Genomic DNA, 22,471 nt, shown 5'->3' with positions numbered 1-22,471 from the left:
ATAGTACGTAACATGAAAGGAAGCATTTGAAAAATAAAAGAAACTTGAGCTAAACTACTTTGGCGTTCTGCTCAACTGTGAGGCATCTACTTGCTCTACAAACCACTCAACTGGGAAAAAAAAGACTTAAGAAGTAGGTCTCTATTTCCCTGGCTGTATATTTCAGTAGTCCAATCAATTGGAGACAAGAACTCACGATTCTTATAACCCCCACACCAAATTTAATCTAAACTGCACGAGCAATTCCCGAAAATACAACAAGGTGTGTGTATTAGCTTCAATAGCACACTGTCAGTCAATGTGCTTTATTGCAAATCAGCTACTGTACAAGACTATTATTGTTTTTTCTTTCATGAAACTTTACTTTATCCGAAGGAGTCTATTGTTAAACAGAACCATGTAAAATGTTTTTACCTTGCTTTTAAAAGGAGTTATTGAGTTAATAAAAAGTAATGTTTACAAATAAAAAGGAAAAAAAAACAAAGCAAATATAAGTGATAATAAATACAACTAGACATGAATACCAGAAATGTTAAGAGCATTCTGAACCACAGTGTAGTAGAATTGAGGAAAAACAAACAAACAAACAACAAAACAGGAACTCAAACAAGTGAATTTTGTATTTGGTTAAATATTTATAAATGTAACAAAAGTTTGATCTGATAAATATGGTCAGCCAAGTGGTTTTCCAATGGAGAGGTGCTGTATCTGCGGTTTCAGAAAGGTAGGCATGGTAACACAGTGATTGAAGCAGATACAGAGGATCATGATGACACGGATTGCAAGGAGCACAGCTTGTAAACACTTCTTTTGTTATGTATAAAACTAAAGAACGAACACAAGTTGGAATGATTCAAAACGTTACCCTTTGTACAAGGTATAATAAGACGATTAAATGCAATCATGCATCTTTTAAAAAGACCTCATATCAGTTCAGTATACATACTTGCAGTGGAGAGAAGTACTCTTCCACTATTCCAGTTAAAATGACAGTTACCATTCTGTATGGTCTGACCTTTTTAAGGGAGAGCGATGTTGAAAATAAATCATTCTTACATTTGGTTGTAATATAAATGTAGTTATTTTTTAAAATAACATTGCTACAACGTTAGCTATACATCTATTTACTTTAAGAAGGAAACAGTCAAACAAAATTAAAAGCAGTGCAATATTATTTGAGGACGTTGTCATGCTTGAATCCAATACCACACGAATGGCAAAAGTAAACATCTGCAAGTTATTGACTGGACAATAAAATAAAACAAGAGATTTCTTTTTAAAATTGCAGTAAAAGCGTCTCTGGAAAGCAGTGTTTTTTTGTTTGTTTTTTTTTTAAACTGGGAATTGAGGCAACAGAGCATCTTATCTAGCATAATATTGCAACATTAACTTAAATGCAAAGAGTTTACAAAAAGCCAAAGTAAGAGCAGTGGATTCCTTATACATCAAGACTTGAAGTCTAGAAAAAATTAACTTTAATTGTTTAAAAAAACCAAAAAAAAACCCACAAGACCAAAGGTAGAAGTAAACAAGCAAATACTATTTACATTGAATATAGGCATTTCATCTTTATAATCACTTCATATTCCCCAACCGTTTCCCAAAAAAAAGTACCCTCAACACCTCTTGGTCAAACTGTCCTTTAGCCATTCTCATTTTTTCAGGTGTTTAAAAGGGTGGTGGCAAAGGTTGAAATCACTGGATGCTGTACACGTCTCATATTTTGCAGGTTTGGGCAATTTCCCCTTTTTTAGGCAAAAAGTCATGGCACTGGAAGCTACAAGGGATGCACCTGAAGAGCACTGTCTGAAAGTGAACAAACAAAGGGGAGGGAGGGGGCTTCAGAGGTTCTCTCCAGGCTGGTACTGGGGCTCGGTCGCGGTGAAGTAGTCTTCCAGAAAGGCCTGCAGATATTCAAAGGTGTGTCTCTCTTCGGGGTCCTTCTTCCAACACTGGACCATGAGCTCGTGAAGTGAGCTGGGGCAGTCCTGGGGACAGGGCATCCTGTATCCCCGCTCTACCTGCTCCAGCACCTCGCGGTTATTCATTCCTGTGCAAACAAGGAACAGCAAAATGTCTTGGTTTGATATTGAACTGGAATAGTTACAGGTAGGTAGAGTCAGTGCATATAGTCAATACGAATGGGGGTGGGGGGAGGGACAACCAGTATTGAATGCAACTGTTACCATCGACAGCACTCAAATACACACAAAGTAAATTTTAAGTACAATTTGAAACCCCTTAATCTGTAAAAATTGATATCCAGATGGTCATAGACATGTTGTGAGCCAATAGTCCTTTATAAAGCTGTGTAGAAAGCAGAAGCATCTCTGACTCCACAAGGGGTATGATAGGAGGGTTTCCTATGAAACCGTCCTTCAACGCAGACGAATAGAAACGTTTTCAGAAAACCACGACCACAATGCACAACAGCTCAACAGGTCATGATGCATTAGGCCTGAAGACAAGTGAAACGTATAGGTGACAGGAAACAGGGATGCGCTACAGTGACTCAAACTACAAAAACTGGACAAGACTTGTGTGTTTCCACGGCAGCAGTGCACTGAGAAATGTGTTGTGGGTTGTTGTCACTCTAATTTTTGTTTAGTCAGTGTACATTTTACACAGTTATACAAAATACCAGAAGAAACCAAGTCAGGGAAACATTAATAAGATGCACAGGATATTGGTGTGGTATTGTAAAATATCTGTCTCATGTCAGATGTGGTAACCCACAAACCAGAGAAGCACTCATAGTGCTGCAGGACAGTGTCTCAGTACCACTATTTGTGTATTCAAGTACATTCTATGAAGCATTTCAGAAATTGACATGATGTTGCTTACTACAGTTAATGCCTATCTGAGTTATGCAATGCAAAGGGTGCTGTACACACAAAACATAACACACACGAGATAGTAGCTGCTCTATTCTAGAAAGATGCTCTCGCACATACCTTTATGACTATCACTGATTTGAAATGAAGACAATAATTAAACACACACAGTGACAGACCGATAGCGCTGGAGAATTAAGGAATTTGTTCATTTTCAGCTGCACTGCCATTGTGATACAAGGTGAGCCTGAATGAACATGCTATGGTGGTTTTTATATACTGTCAGTACTTACCATGTAAATAAAAATACAAATAACTTTTCTGCCAATGCTACCTCCGCATTCACCTGTGGATGTTGCTACTGACATTGTTAATGTACAATCTGAGTGTGAAACATATACATACTGCGCCTTGGTTATCTATCGGCTACTTCTCTGGATACAGGGCTAATAAAAGTGAAACACTATTAAAGATGATTTAAAAAATTTACCTGGGTAAGGTACGCGTCCTTTTGTCACTAATTCTGTAAGGAGAATTCCAAAGGACCAGACATCTGATTTGATTGTGAACTTGCCGTAGAGTGCAGCCTCTGGAGCGGTCCATTTTATTGGAAACTTTGCACCTAAAAATGAACAGCGAGAAAATCACAACCATGCCATATGAAATAGGGCAAGTAAATCAAAACTTTTGTCACTCCCGGAGTGAATGAGCAAAGAGACCTAGATAAAGTGAAGGCGCTACCTTGTCGAGCAGTGTACTCATTGTCCTCTATCAGTCTTGCCAACCCAAAATCAGCAATCTTGCACACTAAGTTGTCCCCCACCAGGATATTGGCGGACCGCAGATCTCGATGGATGTAATTCATTCTCTCAATGTAAGCCATGCCAGCAGCAACCTGGAAAAGAAGGACCTCATGCTTTAAAATCCACTGGCCACAGTGGAGAATCAAACCCATAGCGCCAAAGTTATGTTTTGGGTGATTTGGGCTGTTTTAGCCTACCGGTAATTTTATATACATACATATATTTTCACTTTAAAACAGGACATCTGATACTACACTAGGTAAGGATGTTCTCAGTTTGATTGCCTTGCCCTCTAGGAAACCTGTTGCATGTCATTGTACCTCCATACTGTCTGGGGGCAATGCATCTTTCTGGACGCAAAGCATGTCCATCTTTAGCAGCTGGTTGTTGCTGACAGGAAAGACAGTCTGGGGAACAACTCTAAACTCCAGGTGAAAGTGAGTCATGCGAACATATATTTTCTTAGCAGAGTGTCGCACCAGATACCATGCTTTAGAATCAATTATGTTTTTTTTTTTTTTTTTTAAATAGTACACATTTGTATCCTATATCAGGAATACAGTTGCTTGCCACAGAACATTCAGGGAATTATTTTGTTAGCTGCTATCACTTTGAAGCCACTAGAAGTATACGGTTTCTTTTTGGAAAATGTCCCAGTCTTTCCTGGAAGGCTTTTCAATCAGAAGGTTAAGAACTCACCTGTCCTGCCATGTCCACTAGATTTGGCAACTTCAGTGCCCTCCCTTCTCCATCTTTCAAGAAATCTAGCAAACTTCCTGAAATAAAGATGTTCACTTTGTGACTATCGTACCTGAAAACCAGTTAGAGTGGATTACATTGTGTGATGAACAGATATCAAAACTTTGTTTTGGGATACCATTTTATTCAATGTAAGGCTTTCTCCTCTGTCTCCTCCACTACAGACCTATAGTCTTGACTCATGATAATACAAGGCATGCTGTAGTACAGGACACACCTTTAGCCTAAGAATACCTGCCTGCTTGCATGCTCTTGTTCACTGTAATTCATGCAAATCTTTCCTCTGCCACATCCGCCCTTTTGTTATTGCTCTGCTTGCTTTGTATTGAGCTGAATTCTTGCAAGAGGGATGGGAGAGTGTAATCCTCCAATGGTTACACTATGGTGAGGGATCAGACCAAATGAATGTACACTCCGACTCTCATGCAAGCCCCATGCCTTGATCAGTATTGGGCTAGTTGCGAACATCAGTCCAGTTTTAATGCAGTATTTAATGTCATGATAGAGTCATATCTACTGTTACAACCAAAGTGCCAAAATGTCACCCCATGTCCTCACCTATCTCCATAATTGCCTTTGTAGCTGGGGTGGAGTCACAAATGACAAAAACAGTGTCCAGCCAACACGCTTCATAGGAATCATTTTAAAAAAAATAAATAATGACGTCTCGCCCCTCTGATAAACTTTCCAGTGTATCAAGCTGATACGGCTGTTGCTGCCACGTTTGTATGCTGTCTACTTCCGTGGTTTATAGAGACTTACAATGAGCACCAGTATGCTTGTTTAGAAGCTTCCTGTTTTGTGATTGGGTTCTACTCATGAGCCACACTTCAGGATTCACAGAGTGCCAATTGAGGTCTAGTTAGAAACCTCAGATCTGTGCATTAAGAATCTGATTTGCAGTTTCTGCTTGGGAGAGAGCCCGAGGACTGAATAGTCAGGATTGCAGCTCCTATAGCGTAATGTGTATCAGAACAGTATTACATTTCTCCATGGGGAATTCAGAATAAAATTTTCCCATCCTGTGCACTTGATCAAGCAGACCACGCCTTCTTATGGTGAGATGGAATATTTTCATCCTTGCTGTAGTGCAGCTCTGTGTCACATAGCCTCTGGCAAGAGTGGAACATATAATAACCTCATATTGCAGAGCCCCGACATGTCTGGTGTGAATAAGCCTTAATGATCTAAAATCATAATTCACTTATCCAAGCTTACAAAATCGATATTGCTTCACCTAACTGATATTCTCGTCACAGTGCTGATTGAGGCAGCTAACCCTTCAAGTACAGCCAGTTCTGTATGTGCATTGGGCTGTGCCATGAAGCAATGAAAATATTGTGATCTTTTCATAATACAGTAATTGCCTGGTATCAGTCCTGCCTTGCTTCTCTCTCTTTTTCCAATATGTTTACTACATTAAGCTGCAGGTGGCTTTAAAAGGTAAATACACACTTAGCAAGGGCAGCATTTGGTGTAATCCCATTTCAAATTACTACACTAAACCCTTGAGTGATTTTTTGTCCACATGTCCGACAGAATTTCTAAACATTGCCAACTGGAAAACCAGCCCATATTCAAATGTTATCAGCCCAGATATTCAGAGGCACTGCTTTTTTATTTTGTATTATTTCTTGTCAGGTGTAATACAAATGCATACAAGTATACTAACAACGCAGTTTGTGTTTTGCGTTATAAAGTGATTTTATTTTTCCATCCTATTAACCAGGGCAGTGCAATAATGAATGAGCACAGGACTACTGAGGATCAGGGACGTCTCACGGTGCGTCCCGGTGCACACTGACCTTTGCTCATGTACTCTGTGACGATGTAGATGGGCTCCTCGGACACCACAGCGTACAGCTGCACCAGCTTGTCGTGCCGCAGCTTCTTCATTATCTGAGCCTCTTCCAGGAAGGACTCTGGAGACATGGTGCCCGGCTTCAGGGTCTTCACAGCCACTTTAGTGGTGCCATTCCAGGTGCCTGTCATCGTATAAAACACAGCAATCAGCAACACAGGACAGCCTGGAGTCTCCATCCAGCACTGTTATTACATTGCTTTTAGTATATCTAGACTCTGTACTTCAACATAAATTGAACCAAGATAAGCAATGAACTTGAGGCCTGTCCAATTTAACCTTACAAGAATGGCTATAATATAATTATTTTTAGTAGTAACAGTAGCAGTAGTGTTCATTTTTAAAGTGACATTTCAATTAAACGGATACCATTGTGTTTGTAATGGTTCTTACTCAAGTACTCTATACGTTATATTTAAAACGTGTTTCCATCATAAGGTTTGTATCCATTTCCAGTTTGAAAATAAAGCACCAGTTAGAGTTTCCAGAGTAAATCAATTAAAGCGCTTTGTTTTTTTTGCAACCCCCTCAGTTTTGAAATGGACACACCCATTGTTCATGCTTGGTGAGCACATGCACGTATCGGTACATTTTTATTGAACAGTCTGTATGTACTTTAATATGTGAAAAGAAAAGCCTTTCACCAGTTGTCTGTTTTACTCTGGTGTATTTAAAAAGACGCAGTGAAGATAATGCTTTCATAATTCAAATTCAAACCTGGGGTTATAGGCACTGAATCCATTAAAGGATTTCGCACAAAGTTAGTTCCTGAAACTACGCCAGCGAGGTGCTGTCCGGATACAGAGACAGGGCAGCGACATCTCTACTGAGATGGTATTGTCACAGACATTCTAGGAATGTTGTGAAGTGCAAATTATTATGTATTGTATATCTGCAACAGGGAGTATTCAGCTACTGTATAACCAGTTTGACACTGCAGTCATACCTCCTTTCAAAACACACACATCTATATATTATGCCCTTTCTTCCAGGTTCTCCACTTTTTTTTTTGCATTTCAAGTCAATACATATATCCAGAATAACCATAACCACATTATAATAACTTTTTTTTTTTTTTTTTTTTACTGCATTGTGCTTTCTCTTTTAAAGTGTGAGTGATTACCTGCAGGCATTATCTGTGAATAAGTAATCATTTCTGCAGGTCACAGTGATGGTGGTGTCAAATTGAAACAAACCTCTATAAAACAATGGAATTTCTCTTACCATACCACACATCAGCAAAACATCCCGCCCCCAGTTTCTTTTCCAAAAGAAGAGATTCTCTTGCAACTTCCCATGCATCTTTAGTCAGTCCAACCGTTTGTGGTGTATTATTCAGGCACACAGTGATTAAATTAAAGCACAAACCATCAGCTTTGTCTATAAAGAATGAACGCAAGGCAAAAAAAGGATTTATGATCAATAAATGAAACATGCGCAGAGGCAGATGGAAGGTGAATCACCTGAAGCACACTCTGACTACAGGATTTCTCCTTAGTCCATCTCTATTTAAGATATGAACCTTGGCATGCCCCCTCCAAACATCGTTGACAGCCGTTTATCTTTGCGCAGTCAGTTGTGTTTATAGCTTAGTGTCTCTCGATCTCCACCTTCCATCTTGCCTCTGATTAGAGTATTGTAGTGTTTCATCTCCATACCCATCCAAACTTCCCCAAACTGCCCATTCCCGAGCCTCTTTATCAACTGCAGGGACTCCCGAGGGATCTCCCACACATCTTTGGTTTTGACAGACAGGTCAGCCAGCCTCGGCATTCCTTTATGGCAGGGCACCACTAAGCGACAGCACAGACCGGCAGCGCGCACTGAGAGTGGACACAAGCACATAGGAGTGGAGAGCGCTTTAGAGAGAGACACACAACACATACAGCAAACAGCTAGAGAGCAAAAGTCAGCATTGGACAATTGAGGACACATCGTTTAACAGGGAAAATTACAAAGAACTGTCAGTTCCTAAACCAGAACAGAATCAAAACAAACGTTGTTTCAACTTTACATAACAAACTGGACGGAGAAGATATGACTTTCAGCCGAGATGGATTTGAATAGGGAAGACAGAATTTGACCAAGTAAGCATTTATGGTACGCAAACTCGATAACGACAGAAATCTTACGATAATTAAACTCCATCATAGAATAGAATGCCATGAAGACATGCGGTCATAATGTTGCCATCACCAACATTAGAAGCCTACGATGTTTAAATGACATTGCAGGATCCTTTATCAAGTATGAAATCTCAAATTACTCCAACCATTTTTAGCTCTGCATTAGTTTTTTTTCAAGCTGAGTTTTATCAGGTTATCAAAATGGTCTTTTAAAAATGCCACACCACAGTAAAGCTGGCCATGGATGACAGCACAGCATGGGATTATAGTTCTGAAGAACTGAGCACAAAGACTGTCGAGGAGGCCACACTCAACACGACTGGCATCAGCAGGATTCCACACTAGTTACTGTGAAAACTAAACAAGGCATTCAAACTGATTGCAGGTGGTGATAAAATGTATCTTTCCTGTAGAAATACATTTAAATTATAATTACATTACCCTGACAATTATTATTATGCTTGTAACACATACAATAAGCACTGCAGTCATTTAAAAGCACGGACACAAGCACATGTTACATTGTATGCAGTTATTTTAGTTCTGTGAAGTGGCTGGATATCTTTTGAGCTGGTTGTATCTGGGTTAAATGTGTCGTACAAGCATACATTTTATGACTTATCTGCACTAAAATAGATCAATATTCCAAATGGACAAAGCAAGAAGCCATTAATGCAATTACACATTGATTAAAAATATAATTTTATTGAACTAGTTTCACATATATTTTTATAGCAAACCCAATGCAGTGACAAACATGACCATATCTCTTGTTGTTATATTAAACAGCATTGCACCATCATCTGTAATCAGTTATGCACCGGCAACCTTGACTTGTCAATCATTAGCTCTGAGAACCTTGCATCAGACAGGAGAAAATCACTGTAAATTTTGGATTCTTTAACAATGGTGTCTTAAAAACAACCTTAATAAATAAATAACTTGAGTATATATTTTATTTATATATACACTCTTAAAGTTACGTGCGTCTGGGCTGAACAGGGAAGGCATTAACCACTTCAGCACTGAAAGGGAGTAAGTACTGTTGTAATACAGGTTGGCCACCAGATGGCACCTCCGATAAAACATAAGCAATCTTATTTCAAATTTTGAAATAGAGTATACTGTTAGTGTCTGCATTAAACCAATACTCCAGTTCCATCTGTCGCTGCAGGAAGCGATTTATTTTATTTTATTTTTCTTAAATAAATTAAATACAAATTACTTTATTGTATACTCAAATGGGCCTTATTCATATTTACCATTTGTCTTAATTTCACTGGTGCCCTTTCAGGCAAGCATGTCAGATTCAGATTTTTTAACCGAACACAAAAATCTGATCCTTCAAGTTTCAGATGATGTTTAGATCTCAGCAATTAATATTCCATTAGCATTAATCAGATTTAACGTCAAGTTAAGATCTCATTATGGGCACAACTTTAACGAATGTTAATCGCATTTGTCATGTCAAACTCCGTGGCCAATTAAGGATTAACCCTTGTTCAAATAATAAGCCATTACAAAATACAGGTTTTATTAACCGAGTTTAACTGGTGTAATAGAAATAGGTTTAAAATGCCAAATGCCTCTGTTTGTACAATACAGCAACCCTAACAGTATAATAATAATAATTAAAAGTAACTTCCATTAAGTGCTTTTTTATTGTCACATTAGCTTATTAGTGATGCTTTAAATGGCTCATGTTGGAAATCTTACAAGATCTGAATCCTATCATTTCTGATTAAAGGCCTGTTCACTAAACCCAGCAAAGAGGATTGAAAAATCAAGGCTAGCTTGAGGCTTGTTACTGAAAATACCTCCCAACAATGCCACTTTAAAACAATGTCATTACACATTATCTACACAAGATGACGATGTCAAAAGTGTCTCAAGAAAAGCTTTCCTGGACATGAGATACAGATTGGGAAGTCGGATAGCGCTGATCCTGTTAATTTCAGTGACTCAGACCTACCTGAATAGTGGTGCACCAGCTGCTGAAGCGTTTCAAACTGGGCTCGGGTTGTGATGTAATACCCACCACTGTCTAACTTGCGAATTTTATAGTGTTTAACATGATCTCCTTTAATGTCATCCCAGTCACGTATGGAGAGGGAAAAGGCACCTGAACGCAGAAAAAAAAAAAAAAAAAAAAACATTTAAAATGCAGGTGACCCAAAAATCTATAGATTCTATGGATTTAGAACATTACTGCTTGTTGTTATTGTCTTCTATCTGTCAATGGCAGTTGTCAGTGATACTTCTGTAAAATTCAATAAAAAGTACTATGAGGTGCATGCTGAGTGATAGGATAGCAGCAGCAGATAATCAATACGGGTGGGTCACTACAGGTTATGACTGATTCCCTGCTCTGGTTCATGTTTTAGACTGACCAACAAAAAATACCCAACTTATGTTTCAGTGGGGTCTGTTCAATTGATCTAAATGGTGACCGGTCTAAATGCCACTGTCCTCATAGGCTTAATTCAGCAATGTGAATAGTCTTAGTAGCGTTTTTAAAGCTCCACGATTTAGGTCAGTTAAGCTGACCCCAGCTAAAGCCATTAAATGATGGGTAACACTTGCTAAGTAGTTGCTGGTTAATTGCTCTGTACATGAGTACATGCAGAGTGTGGTGTTAACAATGTGATTATCTCAGGCATATGCTTTGATCACAGCCCCTCCTACAAGTTTCATAAACCTTGCTTGCACTTTGCACCTCCGTGCATGTTTGCACTTGATCACAAGGATATGGTCAGAAAAGCGGCCCAAGAGACTTCCTTTGCATTCGCCAATGATGTCAAGGATTGCTTGTCACAGTGAAGCTCAGTTTAATGTTGCGCTTGTCTCTCATTACCTTTGGTGGTCTCGCTCTCTCTGATAAGAAAGGTACCTCTGGAGTTCCCACTGGATAAGAGCTGTCTCTCGGCATCTTTACGGCCAAGTTTACCGAAGTACCACCTGTGACGGGATGAGACACATTACAACATGACTCGTCGTCCCGCTGAAGGGTCTGTGCTCATGGAGCAGGAGTTTGGTGGTCTCATCTGGTCCTTGGTCTTACTTTCTACCAAATTATTTATTGCAGTTGGATCCCAGCAACAACCAGACACCCTGCAGATACCTGCAATCCAACTGCTTTCTCCAAAGTTGCAGTTTTTTTTTTTTAAATGTACAAAATGTATTGGTAACAGAACTTCTTATGGATGGATGACACAGGAAAAATCATATGGATACTAAACCAAAAAAAAAAAACTGTTAATGAAAAAGTATTTGTAAAAAACAAAAACCGCTTTTTTGCTTTATAATGAACATGTTTATCCTTCTACATAATGTAATAATGTTCATCGACATCTACCACCTTTTCATTAACTCAATCCACTGCAGTCAGATCTGTACACAGCACCATGCACATTTCTTTCCAGCTTAGCTAACAGTGGGTTCTATCTTACTTTACAAAGCCATCCAGTCTTTGGAAAATCTGACAAATAGCAGCTCAAGTGAGGTTTTGGATCGTGCGAGGGTGCCAGCTAAAGTGGGGCTGCAATTCCAGCCCTTAGAAAGAGCTATTAAGGCGGCGGCACAGACTTTAATAGCATGAAATGCTGTTGCTTCTTTTTCTGAAGAATTATTTGGTAGCAGTTTTACTAGTTTCTGAATGTGTGTATGTATGAGGGGATGGTATTTTATGTTCCTGTTTAATGATGAATATATGCACATAGTTTATAACTCTGCATTACACCAGCATGGTAAGTTATATCAGTAGCAATAATAAAGAGACCTCATTGAAGCCTGTAATTTGTTTTCTAATAGATTTTCCCCACGCACGTACCTTGTGTATAAGCACACTCCCATACACACACTTGAAGAGCTTCTCTGTATGTAAAAACAGGGTTTTCAATAAACACCCAAAATAGGCTACTCAATAGTTTGTTCTAAAGAATACCCTTTGAACGTTCAGACTTAAAATGTAAGCGTGCATAATTTGAAAAGCAGTTCTATAGATACATGCAAAACCCCAAAATGGCAAACAGAAAGACAGGTCAGATGCATGTACGGGTACAGATGCATTTAGGATGTCACAATAAAACAGAGCAAACTTAAACAAGTGCAGTTAATATTAGCAAAACAATAAAATAGGAAAATTTTAATATATTCTTTAAAACACACACACACACACACACACACACACGCTCTCAAAAGTATTCACCCCCCCTTGGACTTTTCCACATTTTATTATGTTACAACATGGAATCAAAATGGATTTAATTAGGAGTTTTTGCCACTGATCAACACAAAAAAGTCCATAATGTCAAAGTGAAAAATAAAATCTACAAATTGTTCTAAATTAATTAGAAATATAAAACAGAAAATAATTGACTGCATAAGTATTCACCCCCTTTGCTATGGCACACCTAAATAAGCTCTGTTGCAACCAATTGTCTTTAGAAGTCATATAATTAGTTGAATGGAGACCACCTGTGTGCAATTAAGGTGTTTTACATGATTTCAGGTTAAATACACCTGTCACTGGGAGGTCCCACAGTTGGTTAGTACATTTCCTAACAGAAACGACATCACGAAGATGAAGGAATATTGAAAGCAAATCCGGAATAAGGTTCTTCAAAAGCACCAAATCAGGGGTAGGATATAAGAACATTTCCAAGGCATTGAATATCCCCTGGAGCATGGTAAAGTCCATTATTAAGAAATGGACAGAATATGGCACAACTGTGAATCTGTCTAGAACAGGCCGTCCTCAAAAACTGAGTATGCAGGCGAGAAGGGCACTAGTCAGGGAGGCCACCAAGAGGCCTATGGCAACTCTAAAGGAGTTAGTCTTCCATGGCTGAGCTGGGAGACACTGTGCATACGGCAGCAATTGCTTCACAAAACTGGCTTTTATGAGAGTGGGGGGACTTGCATAAAATCTCGGCTAGAGTTTGCCAGAAGGCATGTGGGAGACTCTGAGACCAAGAAGAAGATTCTATGGTCTGATAGAGCTTTTTGGCCTCAACGCTAAGCGCTATGTTTGGCACAAGCCTAACACCGCACGTCATCCTGAGAACACCATCCCTACCGTGAAGCATGGTGGTGGCAGCATCATGCTATGGGGATGCTTCTCTGAATCAGGGCCTGGAAAGATCGTGAAGATAGAGGGCAAAATGGATGCAGCAAAGTACAGAGGAATCCTGGAGGAAAACCTGCTGAAGTCTGCAAGAGACCTGGAACTTGGGAGAAGATTCATCTTCCAGCAGGACAATGACCCCAAACATACAGCCAAAGCCACACTGGAGTGGCTTAAAAACAAAAAGGTAAATGTCCTGGAGTGGCCCAGCCCAAACCTCAGTCCAACTGAGAATATGCGGAGAGTTGAAAATTGCTGTTCACCAAAAGGTCCCCATCCAACTTGACCGAGCTTGAGCAATTTTGCAAAGAAGAAAGGGCAAAAACTGTTGTGTCCAGATGTGCAAAGCTGGTAGAGACTTATCCAAATAGACTCATGGCTGTAATTGCTGCCAAAGGTGCCTCTACCAAATATTGACTGAAGGGGGTGAATACTTATGCAATCAATTATTTTCTGTTTTGTATTTGTAATTAATTTAGAATAATTTGTAGATTTTATTTTTCAGTTTGACATTATGGACTTTTTTTTGTGTTGATCAGTGGCAAACTTATATTTAAATCCACTTTGATTCCATGTTTTAACACAATAAAATGTGGAAAAGTCCAAGGGGGGAGCATAGTTTTGACAGCCACTGTGTGTTTGTGTGTATATATTACACACACAGAGATATACACACATATATATGCATTTCAAGCTTTGATCATCAAGGAACCAGGAACATGAGTGTTGAAAATGATGCAACATATATATTGTTTGGTTATCTTACCTTCGTGTTATACATGCCGTTTTTCATGTATTAAATCTGATTATATATATATATTTTTTTTTTTGTTCACCGAGATTGGGTTAAGAAATAGGCAAGCAGAACGCTCTTTATTCATTCAAACCTCACTACTAATAGTTAGCATGATGTCATGGCAGCGTCTGTGAAAGAGAAAGCACAGCAGACCCAAAAGGACTAAGTCTGTTGTTTCAAAATGCTCTATTTTGACAATGGGCCTTTCCACTTGCTCATGGTACACTAATCGAAAACAAGACACAATATTGTAACAGGTTGTAAACGTTCCAAATTCATGACCTAACATTCCCCACCCAGCAATCTTGGGGGAAGAAAATGTAAAACACAGCCAGATGTTCACTAAGTAGAGGCTTAGGCTGAAGAGAAGGCAGCTGATTCCTTTATTTATTTTCTCTATATAAAAAAATATAAATTTAAGGAAGATTCCTGTACTCCAATTCTCCCTCATAGGACTCAATCACCCTCCCCCTTCAAAACACAAAATAAAATATCAATGTTAAATATCACTTTTCCATTTGTAGAGATTAGCAGGTAAACAAAAAAAAAAAAAAAACGTACTCCTCGGCTTGGATAGAGTCCACAGGAGCCACATAATTGCTGGGAATGTAGCCGGTTCCTCCTGTCGTCAAAGACCGGGCCTCCCACCAGTCCCCTTCACTGAGAAACAGAAAGAATCATACTGAATGAGAGTGAAGGAGGACAAATCCAACAGGTTTCACAGCATATCTAGTGTTTATATACAGTCACAACTAATGGCGTTAAATGTCCCTGCAGTGGCCTACTGAAGCTCTTGGTGCTGGGCGCAACATTGGTGCTGTATTTATGCTTTTTTGTTTATAAAAACTAACACTGCATATTTGAAACTGTTAGCCAAAGAGTTTTGTACCTGTCCACTTTTATTTGTACAATTAAGACACATTTTGTTTGATGTTTAACAGGAGGTTTATTTTGCGGTTGTCAAAGAAATAAAATAATAACAGGTGGAGTGGTTCCTGCAGTTCTGTTACCAGGATGTCGGTGCCAGAACTAGCAGGTGCTGGTTGTGTTATGAGAGGTACGACTACTATGGGAACATATCTGCTGTGTTATGGAAAATGTTTGCGGTGACAGTGTTGTACTGTCCCCATAAGCTGTAAATGTTCTGAAGCTTCACAAGTCTTTACTACTACTGTCATTATGTGATCCCGTGTCAAAATGGGCTCCAGCTATACCTCCTGGAATATTATAACCAATACAACCCAGAAAACACAAATACTGAACATTAAAAAGAGGTACTTCATATGTTCCTAGCAGTTAACTTCTTTCCTGTTTAACTTCCTATTATGTGTTTTCTGTATGTTTCTCCACTGTTTATTTCTCTGCTGTTATTCACCATGTTTACTATTCTGGCAAAAAGACCCTCAGGTAAACCCAAAAATAGATGTTCCTGATAAGCTTGAAACACACCTCCAAAATAGCGTAGATTCTTTGTTTACAAATGCAACAAGATACAAAAACACACCACGTAAGCACTGAATTTATCTCCAACTAATGTCACTGCAACTCCTGCAGGTGACAGCATCACACAAAGATATGATCTAAGAATGCTCTAAGTGGGCATTATGGGTATACATTATGGAATAGTGTGTGGAAATCCACACTAAAACAAGTGCTATAGCTGTTCTGTGGGTCAATAGAAAAAAAGAAACAAAATAAATATCTATTTTTTTTAATTTAAGTATAACAATTTGTCCCCATACTCACGTGCTGTTCAGTATTTGAAACTTCTCTCCTTTCCTAAAGCTAAGATCCTCCTCAGTTCTGGCTTCATAGTCATAAAGTGCCACAAATAGAGTAACCCCTAAAGCAATTAAAAAGCATCGTTAGCAAGAAGGCATTTAACAGAAGGACTTAAGGTGGAGGAACAAGTGTATTATTCAGTTATTTAAGAAACTACAGCTTAAAACATTTTATCTGCGGGTTTTATATACACTATTCATTTTATATATATATGCAATGGTGGAATAAGTAGTAATGCTAAAAGATGGCATTTCTGTCTTTCAATGTCTTAACTTATTTGTCTGATAATTTCACTCTATTGTGAGCAACTTCTTTTGGTTTCCTTTTCTGACAGGAAAAAAACAAAACAAACTGCAGCAAGCTAAGAACTTCCTGGCACAAGCACAAAGTCTCGCGAGCCTGAACAAAAGGTTTTTAATGACCAGCAGCTCAGGATTGGGGGGGGGGGGGGGGGGATAGGTGGACAGTTTAGTTATGGAATACAAGCCCAGTGATATGGAGCACAGTGCCTGCAAGAGGAGCTAAACCTTCTGCAGTACCCTGAACAAAGTAGCTCTGCGCTTGGGTGTTATGGACAGTGGAAATGGAAATACAGTCAGACAAACCACTGTTAACTGTGTGTAGGGCCATCACGTCCAGCCAAGCATGTCAGAAGGAATCATTTAGTAGCAGAAAACCCCATCTTTTACTAACAATTTCTGAACATGCAGTTTACATTGTGCAATATGTATTTTGTATTCAAAACAGATTATTGAGCATACAGTACTTTAACATAGTGGATGTTCTTCCAGTTTTGTCAAGTAGAGACTAGTAACTTGAAATAATTGGATTGTATTATTACATCTCATTGAGTATGAACTATTTAGGTCTCTCTGTATTCATGAGCGCACGATTGATATGTACCAGAGCTAGCTCTGGTGGGGAGCAAAGTGAAGAGATTAAACCAAATGACTTGTCGAATGTCATCTTGCCCTTCTCTTAATGTGTTGTAAGGAAAAGATTGCTACTGAGAGGTCGCTTCCCGTTCTTGTACCACGCATTAGTAAAACCATGTATAAGAATGTCTTAAAAACACTTCAGGTCTGCGCTAATGCCCCAGACTGACACCTACAGCAGCACTGTGGAGCCCCTAGAGCCTGTGTATCGTACCTGTCCCGCCCCGCGAGCGCAGGGTCCCAGTGTGCAAGGAGGAGTTCACCCCCCCGAAGACAGTCACCCCCTGAGCAACGGGTGCGTGGAAATTGTTGAAGTTGGGAATTGTGGCTATGCCGAAGCCGGGGTAGTGCTGGGGTGTGGGGTCGGCACCATAGCGATAGCCTGCGCTGGGGGTTCCACTGGTGTCCCTCTCGTCTGTTAGTTTTGCTGCTTCTTTATCCTTGCATTGCACACAGCCCATTATCTAAATTCTGCAAAGAAAGAAGAGAGATCAAACACTGTACTTGTTATGCCAGTAGCAGATCTACCTGTATACCCCATCAATGACATTAATAACACATACTAGGTGGCAGTACTTTTGAAAAAGTGAGTCACAATGTATGCAGTAAAACATCCAAGTTTTATTTTCTAAGATATAGTCTTTAACAGATCATTCAATCAGGGATCAATATGGCATCACAACCTACATTCATGGTATGTGGTACACCTTCTTGAAACAAATATCCAGGCAACGGTTATTCACAGTTGGGAGAGTGGTTCTGAAGATACTCTTTTTTTTTTTTTTTTTTTTTTTATAGTCCAATTGATCAGAGACCAGAACTAATGCAGAATATAGGTCTCTGGATATGTAAAAAAGTAACATAAGATATTCAACCACGCCTACAATAGGGAAATAATACCATCACAATCAAGTCCTCCTGTTTTGAGATTCTACTACTGTTTCAGCAAACAACAACATTATGTATTCCAGCAGGTAAGAAGACCGGAAAATTATAAATTTTTTTATAAAATTGTTTTGTCCTTAGTAAGTCTTTAAACACTATCTAAATTAGACCCTCGAATACAAATTAATATCAGATTTAAATTGAACAGAACTGCAGAATTCATAAAAACAACAAAGCAGGATGAGAACAAATGAACCAATTCACTGCTGCTGTTAATAGCTTAACACACACTTTGTACAGAGTCAGGATAAGAAAGACAATGAAATCAGCAGACATATAGAGGAACAGTGAGACAAACTGCTGGTTTGCACAATCAACTCACTCCTGAACACCTAGAATACTATAGGTGTTTTCTTCAAACAAAACCAGTACTTTTTTCCTTTTTGAATGAATGAAATTCCAACCCTTAACCCTTAAGATAGATGGATTCAACATAAGGATCCTCTCCAGTATTACCCATTTAAAGATACAGGATCTGGCCACACTACCGGCTTTCTCTGTATTTAGCAGCAGTGGCTTATTTTATAATAAACCTGTAAAAAAACAAAACACACAACACACACAAGTACACATGGCTTGAAATCCACACTAGCCAAGCATCCAGTCCTGGGTTTCCAAACTACCTGGCACCTGGTCATTTTAATAATAGATCTAAACAAAGGAGGTTCTGAAACCCTGGACTAGGTGCAGGGCGAGGTGAGGTAAGATTGAATGAAATGCAGTGAATACTGGTCCCTTTTTAAATTGCACTGTTTAAAAGGCCAAAATACCTAAACTGGGATTTGAAAAACAGTTGAAATAAGATTCATGGAATCAAAAATAAGTAGTTCTGATGTCTTACCACTGGAGGGCACAACTGAAATAAATGCACAGCATCGTTCCATGGAAATGCTTGATCCACAGTTAATGAAATTCTGGGATGATCATTTCAAGGTAAGCTGTTAATTATACTGTACTCAAAGTCTCTGAAAGCCTGCCCATTCTTAGAGAATCACTTAATGTCTTACTGCTTGAAATTCATAGTGAAACTGTGAAGTCTTCAACCAATTGCAAACAGAATTTATATTTCAATTACAATTGTATGAAAACATTTGGGAATGCAGACATGTTCAGCAGACCAGATATTTTCTTTCTTTTTGTTTTACCCACAAAAATCCTTTTAAAATTATTAGGTTTGAGAACTACATGAAAAAAGTAGATTCTCCAAAGATGCAAGTTTACAAGAGCCTTTGGTCCAAGATTCCTTTACACCACACCCACTTTACAAAATCCTTTTCCTGACAACAGTAAACCACTTTTCTTTGCCAAATAAAACTGGGTGTTGGTGGCTCTGCAGGAAACACACTCGCCTCAAGGCTGCAAGGTCACAGGTTTGATTCCTGCCTGGGACAAAACCAGCACATCATGCATTTACCAACACCCAAAAACAGAGTGAGAAGCGCTGTTAGAGGCGACTACAGAAGTCTTTGAAATCCCTCCACAGGTAGTGACAGGGGATGAGCCTCTTCACAAACAATTACTCTCCAGGCACAGAGTGAGAAGGGCTTTTAGAGGAGGCTTTGAAATCCCTGCACAGGCAGTGACACTGTTCAATCATATGCACCTTTTAAATGTTAAGTAAGAGTCTATTGCTTAAAACAATAAGGAAGAATATGGTCTGGTGGGAGTCCCCATTTTACTGCTGTATCCTGATTTCCTTCAAATGTTATATTGATAATGAAACGTTTCCTTCAGACCTAACCGTTTCCATATTAGACAATACGGTTCGACTCCAAATAGGCCACCATTTAAAAATAGTCAAAATATGCACAATCCTGGCACGTTAGTTTTAAATACAACAATACGCTGAAGAGACCCACACACTGTAATAGATGTTGGTTGTCTACTGACCCCAATAAACAGTTATGACCCACAGTGGTGGTCCTAGAATCTTGGAGTCCATTGTGCCACACTTGCCAAGCTTCCTTGTTCAATGGTCCATGGTTTTTCCACAGCACTATTATGAAGTAGCATACTGAATTCTGAAAATCACCCGATAGTTTAACTTAGTTTCTTTGAACGCCTTATAAACTAGGATTTCTTTCACTCTCGCCCCCCACCCCAATCGATCCAATTATTCCCCCCTATTAGAAGTGAAAAATGTGCGCAAGTCAGCAGGAAGTAGAGTATAATTATCAGCACCCCCCCCCCCCCCCCCCCCCCCCCCCCCCCCCCCCCCCCCCCCCCCCCACCCCCCCCCCCCCCCCACCCCCCCCCCCACCCATCCCAAAACAGAGTTTGTATAAAAATGGAAAAGTGTTCAAACCCTTTGCCTTGGCAGACCTAAATTAATTCAGGTGCACAAATGATTCTCATGATTTCAGAATAAAAACACCTGTCTCTGAGGTTCCTTGGTCAGGTAGTGAATTTCAAGTAAAGACTCAACCATGTTGAAAAATTAACCTTTCAGCAGGACAATGATTCAAAGCACAAGGCCAAAGCTACATTGGAGTGGCTTAAGAATAAGAAAGTGAATATCCTTGAGTGGCCCAGTCAAAGTCCTGACTTGAATCCTACTGAGAATCGGTGGAAAGACTTGAAAACTGCTGCCCATAAGCGATCCCCAAGCAACTTGAGAGCTTGAGCAAATCTGTCAAGAAGAATGGGCACAAATTGCACCAAGCTGGTGTGTAAAGCTGGTAGAGACTTACCCAGAAAGACTTGCAGCTGTAATTGCTGCCAAAAGGTGCTTCCACCAAATATTAAGTTGACGGGTCTGAATACTTATGCAATCAACATATTTCATTTTTTTCTCTTTAGTTTGTGTTGACATTTACTGTAACTTACCTTATCCTCAGAAGTCTTCAGTTTCAGCATTCAAGTTTTGAATACAATTTTAAGTTCGGGTTAGGGTTATGTATGCATCATTTTATAATTTCACAAAATGCGACACCGTAGGAAGGGTCTGAATACTTTTGACACACACTGTTTTAAATATGCTATTTAAAATTTAGCAGGTGCGAGTAACATGCCTGGGGACTTACAAATGTATTGTGTAATTATTTTAATTACTGTACCGTGTTATGATACTTTTGAATCAAGAGCGCTATACATGTAATAAATAAATAAATAAATAAATAAATAAAACAACACAGCAGTGGTGTAGTCAGTTCTGAAACAACATTTTATGTCTGCGTTAAACACCAGTAAATCGGAATTCTGCTTTGTCAGAAAAGCCAAAAGTACCTGGTCTTGAACAGCATAATGTTTCACTTTCTAGATTGTCCAGCAAACACAAGGCAATGTATGCATGAAACTGACCTCAAAACATCAACCCTTTGTACTGTACTTCCACATGGTTCATGTACACAAAAGAATGAACTTCACAAATGAAGGATGTCACATTGTAAGCAGTAAACTACTGTACAGCCAGCCACTGAGAAAGTAACTTGAGAGTAATGCAGCAAAGTAAGTAGTTTACAAAAATAGCCTGGGAGATCCGAGAAGCCAGAGGAAGACGCCAGTTCAAAACAGAGCAGTGTGTGTTGTATAATAATGAGTCTAAAATGACAGAATATCTGAGGGTGAGTGACTAAGAGGTATCGCCTTACTGCTGTGCATCTGCACTGTCCACAGAATAATCTGAATAAGATTGATTAGAATTAAGATTGCTAATAGTAAGATCTTACCCAACAATCACTGCTGAATATAGCATCAGACTCTCAGATGTGACACACTGGCCTCCTAGCTCCCAGAAAGCTTTTATTAAAAATTTGTAAAAGCATAAAAAAGAAGAATGTTGTATGCTAGAATGATACATATCTCCACAAAAGGACAGCAGAGAATCAATATAAGCCTCCCTGAACACTTCCTTCATCTGGAGCTACTAACACGCGCCCAAACTCAGCATGTTGTTTTTGTCATTGGAGATGTTTGTCACTTGAGTATATTATTAATATAGAGAGAGAGAAGAATCTTAATTGTTTATTTTAGGTGTTCGTACTTTCAAGTCAAGAAGAAATCCTCTGGACCAAGATGTTGTTATCATTAGCCAGATGCAGTAATAATGAGGAGGTCCGTACAAACGCACTTCATATGGGCAGATACTATAGCTAATACACTGTATGTATCTTCTTTTATATGATTACCAATTCACAAAGAAGAGGCGTGTTCTGTACCCTATCATTCGTCCAACCAATCTCAAGCCAGAAGTCATTGATAAGTAGGTCACCATGGCATCACCTAGATTATGAAGCCATCAAATTTTAATAATGATTTGCAGATGTCATACTTTAGTTTTTATAGGCAGTAATCCATACAAGACTGTTTCACATTTTACTTCAATGTAAAAGAGAGGTAATTGGTACAATGACTGAGTCTGGTGGAGCCCACAGTGATGCAAGTGGAAAGAGAGTTTAGTGCACAATTATTTCCAGTAACGAGGAAGAATGCAGGGTGTAGCCTTGCGCTGCTGCCATCTTTGAGAAAAAAATGTTTAAAGTGCATCCAGGAACAAAGAACTCAGA

General features: G+C 39.1%; 1 protein-coding gene across 4 annotated transcripts in view; it reads right to left on the bottom strand.

Moving 5' to 3' along the window:
* Positions 1–640: 640 nt before the first annotated feature.
* The window catches only part of LOC121315478 (tyrosine-protein kinase fyna), a 69,299-nt gene continuing 47,468 nt past the window's right edge, over positions 641–22,471 (bottom strand). Inside the window, exons 3-14 of one of the 4 annotated variants that reach the window (XM_041249590.1) lie at positions 17,236–17,492; positions 16,051–16,147; positions 14,866–14,964; positions 11,238–11,341; positions 10,356–10,505; positions 7,916–8,080; positions 7,482–7,637; positions 6,202–6,381; positions 4,337–4,413; positions 3,576–3,729; positions 3,325–3,456; positions 641–2,050 (exon numbers count right to left, since the gene is read on the bottom strand). In XM_041249590.1, coding sequence (XP_041105524.1) covers positions 1,842–2,050; positions 3,325–3,456; positions 3,576–3,729; positions 4,337–4,413; positions 6,202–6,381; positions 7,482–7,637; positions 7,916–8,080; positions 10,356–10,505; positions 11,238–11,341; positions 14,866–14,964; positions 16,051–16,147; positions 17,236–17,482 — 1,770 coding nt within the window. In that variant the 5' untranslated portion in view covers positions 17,483–17,492 and the 3' untranslated portion in view covers positions 641–1,841. The remainder of the gene's footprint in view (positions 2,051–3,324; positions 3,457–3,575; positions 3,730–4,336; positions 4,414–6,201; positions 6,382–7,481; positions 7,638–7,915; positions 8,081–10,355; positions 10,506–11,237; positions 11,342–14,865; positions 14,965–16,050; positions 16,148–17,235; positions 17,493–22,471) is intronic. The other 3 variants (XM_041249591.1, XM_041249594.1, XM_041249593.1) reach the window with 3 other exon arrangements.

The sequence above is a fragment of the Polyodon spathula genome, chromosome 5 (assembly GCF_017654505.1).
Source record: "Polyodon spathula isolate WHYD16114869_AA chromosome 5, ASM1765450v1, whole genome shotgun sequence".
Lineage (NCBI taxonomy): Eukaryota > Metazoa > Chordata > Actinopteri > Acipenseriformes > Polyodontidae > Polyodon > Polyodon spathula.
The sequence above is the reverse complement of the archived record's forward strand: the minus strand, read 5'-3'. Positions and strand labels throughout refer to the sequence as shown.